We start from the raw sequence: 4,976 nt of genomic DNA, 5'->3' as shown, positions 1-4,976 counted from the left end.
AATCAAGCTTCTTTATCGTTGTCTTATCGCATTGCTGCTTCTTCTTCATCTTCTTCTTTACCCCCAACCTCTTCTGCTATTCCTTCTCACCGTAGCCGCACCAGCACCACGACGTAAATTCAGATCAAGAATCGGATTCCTTTTTTTATATTCCAATTTCCTATTCCGTCGTGAATCCATTCGGATGACCTTCGGGGGTCTGGACCTTCCATTAGGGTTTCAGTGACGTCAATTTTTCGGTAGGTCGTGATTGATCGATCCCGCTGCGCTTTGGCTGCTCATACTGTTTTAGGATTCCATCTTAGGGTGCTCCGAATATCAGTTTTGGTCGCTGAAGCTGGTACTATACAATTCAGGGTTCTTAGCTTGACTGGGTTGACTGGAATTTTCACAGTTTAGGTAAACAAATACCTCAAACCTTAATGTTGTCTATAACAAATTTTTATTATACTTTTTTTGGTAACTTGTATTAAGTGGGAGTATTTGTTGCTATGCTTTCCTTCGTAAAATGGGTCTGACTACTTATTTTGACGTGGAATACTTTTCTGACTTTGTTTTTATATATTGGTTTGTGAGGTACCCTTGTTTTACGCTGCTGTATTTAACTGGATTATGCTTATGTAACTGATTCTTTTGTATCAAATCTGGTCTTAGTCTTAGCAGCATACCTTAGGAGTCTTATAGTTAATTGCCTCTAAATGTTAAAATTTCTGCTTCTCTCTATTTGTCTGTCTGAGAAGGTTTCAGTAGATATTCACAATTTTGTTTTTTCACGATGAAAGTAAAATGGATAAAAAGTATACTTGCTCTTTACTTATCAAAAAAAAAAAGTTTACTTGCTCTTTGATTGGATAAGCCAGACTTTTAGTTTATTTAGGATTTATAGTGCACGTGCCACGAAATGTTCCCCCATTTAGTTTCTTGATCTGTTTCTTGTCATTAGTTATGGAAGACTTTATAGCTTGGTCCTTGTTATATTCACTATGCTTCATTAAGGTTTTGAATGATGGAGTACTGTGGATACACTTGATTTTTTTTTTTTTTGGTACCATTTTAATGGCGATTCAGATTATAATTGGCACCGGTTGCCAATAAAAAAAAAATGGCGATTCAGATTATGATAATTATTTTTTGATATCTGCAGGAGAGATGAAGAAAATTAGGGATTGGGTTTTTTCTCAATTAGTTTCCATGTCATTGGTCTCATCTAGACCATTGTCAGGCAGTGACAGTTTTTTCAGCGAGGGACTTCTGGAGGAAGAGTCTGATGACCAAGGTACTTTCCTGTCCCTTTCTGTGTATGTTCAAGAATCATTTATTTATTTTTTGGTTCAAGTCATTATAGATTCATGTACACAAACTATGCTTGCCACTCTACTTTTTTTCTTTTTCTATACAAGGAAACGAAAAGGCCTACTAGAAAGAGGCCACTCTACTTCGTAAGGGAGACTAAACGAACAATTAGTGTATTAAATTAGTCTCCACACTTCTCACTTTTTTACAGTGGCAAGAATTTCTGTGATTTAAATTTGGGATTGTCGTTACAAGCTTCATTTAAGATGGCAAGGATGGGGATAGTAAATATAACTTTTTAGATCTGATAATGGTTCAATTAGCTAAGGAGGCCCTTAATCTTCTTGGACAATGGCTGTAAAGATTCATTTTGGTAGGATCATCTCTCTGGAGTGGAGGTTGTAGAAGTTTGTTTACACTAAATTTACTCAAGGGACTTGTCAATATTAGGGGAGGATTGGAAGGTAAATGTGAAGTGCTACAATGGGAAAGGAAAATTTCTTGTCATTTTTGGCTGCGATTTTGTGAACAGGAAATTTTTTTATTTTACTATAGCAGTAAGCTAACTGTTTTTGGCCATTTTGATTAAGTTTGCTTTAAATTTATTACCGTGGTCCTGTCAGTGTATATGGTGGAGATCACTATATACTGGATCTCTACACTCTTAAATAGGCATTCTCGTTGAGTTGCAGTAAAGACTTTATCTGCGTTAGGTCCAGTCGAATTCTCTGTAATCCTAATATCATTATTCTATATCCAGGCCTTAGATCTCCATTGTAGTTTAATGTTGACAATCTGGTTGAAGATTGTAGGAAACATGCTTCCAACGCTGCAAACCAATTTCCAATGATAGATTTGAATTTGTCTTACATTGATACATTTTATCTGGGAAAGATCTTATTGTCTTGTCACTTGCTAGGTTCAGGTCGTACAGCCAATTTGGTAGCACTTCCACTACTTCCTGATGCCTCACACACTTCAGATGGTAACCAGGAAAATCAGCATAATCCTTCCCAGAAGCGGGTTTCTGTTGAAGACTCCTATGGTTCCCCTCATATGTCTGATAAGAAAAAGCTGGACCCATTGGCAAAGATTGAGGATCTCCAAGTTACGTTCTTGCGCCTTCTCCGACGGCTTGGGCAGTCACAGGACAATCTTCTGGTTGCAAAGGTTTTATATAGAATCCATATAGCAGCCTTGATACGAGCAGGGGAATCGGACTTGAAAAGAGTTAACCTTGGAACCAATAGAGTCAAAGCGGTAGCCATGAAACAGGAGGCAGATGGATTGCCTGAATTGGATTTCTCATTTAGAATACTTGTCCTTGGAAAAACTGGGGTTGGCAAGAGTTCGACAATAAATTCTATATTTGATCAAACAAAAACCATGACGGATGCATTTCAACCAGCCACTGATTGCATCCAAGAGGTCGTGGGAACTGTTAATGGGATCAGAATCTCTGTAATTGATGCCCCTGGCTTCTTACCTTACTCTTCCAGTAATGTGAGAAGAAATAAGAAGATTATGCTATCTGTGAAAAGATACATTAAAAAGTCACCCCCAGATATTGTTTTGTATTTTGAACGCCTTGATTTCATCAACATGGGCTATAGTGATTTCCCTCTTTTTAAACTTATAACTCAAGTTTTTGGCACTGCAATTTGGTTCAACACAATCCTAGTGATGACTCATGCTTCCTCGGCTCTTCCTGAAGGACCTAGTGGTTATCCTGTCAACTATGAGTCATATGTGACTCAATGTACAGATTTGGTGCAGCATCACATACACCAGGCAGTGTCTGACTCAAGACTCGAAAACCCTGTACTTTTGGCTGAGAACCATCCTCACTGTAAGACAAATTTTATGGGGGAAAAAGTACTCCCTAATGGACAGGTTTGGAAATCTCAGTTCTTGTTATTGTGCATATGTACTAAAGTTCTGGGAGATGTCAACTCACTCTTGAAGTTTCAAGGTAGCATTGTACTGGGACCGTTAAGTACCACCCAACTGCCTCCTCTGCCACATCTCCTCTCATCTTTTCTACGGCGTCACTCTATGTCAGTTCCAAATGGATTGGAAGATCAAATTGATGAGAGTTTGCTTTTAGACACAGGGGAGGAAGATGAGTATGATCAATTACCTCCAATCCGAATCCTGAAAAAATCTCAGTTTGAGAGATTAACAGACTCACAGAAAACAGACTATCTTGATGAGCTGGATTACCGGGAAATCCTTTATCTGAAGAAACAGTTGAAGGAAGAGTACCAGAGGCGGAGGGAGAATAGGCTTTCCAAAGAGGAAAATTTGGTGAATCACAATGATTATGATAGCCAGCAGGTTCCTCCAGAGGCAGTTACGTTACCTGATATGGCAGTTCCCCCAAGTTTTGACTCGGATTGCCCAGTCCATAGGTATCGTGGTGTGGTCACAAGTGACCAGTGGCTTGTAAGGCCCGTTCTTGATCCCCAAGGAATGGATCATGATGTGGGCTTCGATGGAATAAATCTTGAAACGGCTGTGGAAATAAACAGGAATGTCTTTGCCTCTGTCACAGGACAGATGAGCAAAGACAAGGAGGATTTCAGTATCCAGTTGGAGTCTGCTGCAGCTTATACAGATCCCAGTGGGCCAACTTATTGTTTAGGCCTTGATGTACAATCTTCTGGTAAAGATATGATCTATACAGTTCATAGCAACGCAAAGCTGAGGAGCCTGAAGCATAACATTGCAGACTGCGGACTTTCTTTGACGACTCTTGGGAAGAAGTATTATGTCGGCGCCAAGCTTGAAGATACCATTACAGTCGGGAAGAGATTGAAGTTTGTGGTTAATGCTGGGCGAATGGGATGCCCTGGACAAGTGGCAAATGGTGCGAGTTTTGAAGCTACTTTAAGAGGGAGTGAATGCCCAGCGAGAAATGATAATCTCAGTATGACAATGTCAATCCTCTCCTTCAACAAAGAAATCGTTTTGGGTGCTGGTCTAAAGTCCGAATTCCGGCCTAGTAGAAGCTTGAGAGTGTCGGTTAATGCTAATTTAAATAGTCGCAAAATGGGACAGGTTTGCATAAAAACAAGTAGCTCTGAGCATTTGCAGATTGCTCTGGTTGCGGCTTTCACAATTTTCAAGGCTATGTTACGTAGAAAGACAGCTGAAAGTAGTAGGGAAGCATTGGAGAGTGGATAAGTCGTCATTGGGGTTTCAATGCTCTATTTTTTTGGTCTGGAAAGGGTACTATAGCGGCAAAGCAATCTACATCTGGATCTGAGACACGGACCTTTGACCATTAAAGACGATAGGACTAAGATTTGGTTTTTTCAAAGAGCATTCGCCAAATGTTCCGTTGTTTAAGCCACCCACTTTGGAAGTTTGGCTAGAAAATCTATAAAGCCGTATTTGTCTTTGTCATTAAACCAAGGATCTCAGTTTCGCATCACTGCAAGTATCCAGTCAAGCTGATAGCTTTGGGCCTCTGAGCCAGACAAAGGTTTGCATTCAACTAAAATAAGGTGATAACTGTACATAAAAAATGAGTCTTATTTTTTCTTGTTTTTGGTGACTTGTAGAACAAGTCCAGATCAGAGGTACCAATGAATAATACTTTACACAATGAAAAATTTTCAATCTTTTTTGAAAACCATTAGGTTTTGTTAATTGGCGACATATACAGATCATTTTAAATT

The 4,976-nt window shown here is 39.3% G+C and overlaps 1 protein-coding gene across 2 annotated transcripts; it reads left to right on the top strand.

Annotated features, from left to right (window-relative positions):
* LOC109008294 (translocase of chloroplast 90, chloroplastic-like) lies at nt 1-4,976 on the top strand. 2 transcript variants are annotated; one of them, XM_018988335.2, is made up of 3 exons: nt 1-399; nt 1,145-1,276; nt 2,219-4,976. In XM_018988335.2, exons 2-3 carry the CDS (start codon nt 1,150-1,152, stop codon nt 4,477-4,479), a joined length of 2,388 nt encoding a protein of 795 aa, XP_018843880.2. In that variant the 5' UTR covers nt 1-399; nt 1,145-1,149; the 3' UTR covers nt 4,480-4,976. The 2 variants fall into 2 exon arrangements, with proteins under 2 accessions (XP_018843880.2, XP_018843879.2); XM_018988334.2 differs by having other exon boundaries at nt 2,213-4,976.

Source organism: Juglans regia, chromosome 10 (assembly GCF_001411555.2).
Source record: "Juglans regia cultivar Chandler chromosome 10, Walnut 2.0, whole genome shotgun sequence".
Lineage (NCBI taxonomy): Eukaryota > Viridiplantae > Streptophyta > Magnoliopsida > Fagales > Juglandaceae > Juglans > Juglans regia.
Note: the sequence above shows the minus strand (reverse complement) of the source record. Positions and strands in the feature narration are given on the sequence as shown.

Excerpts from the sequence above, each read along its gene's own strand:
- LOC109008294 (XM_018988334.2), top strand. The coding sequence starts at position 1,150 with ATGAAGAAAATTAGGGATTGGGTTTTTTCTCAATTAGTTTCCATGTCA. Across the intron at positions 1,277-2,212 it reads GGAAGAGTCTGATGACCAAG|GTTCAGGTCGTACAGCCAAT; the intron begins GTACTTTCCTGT and ends GTCACTTGCTAG.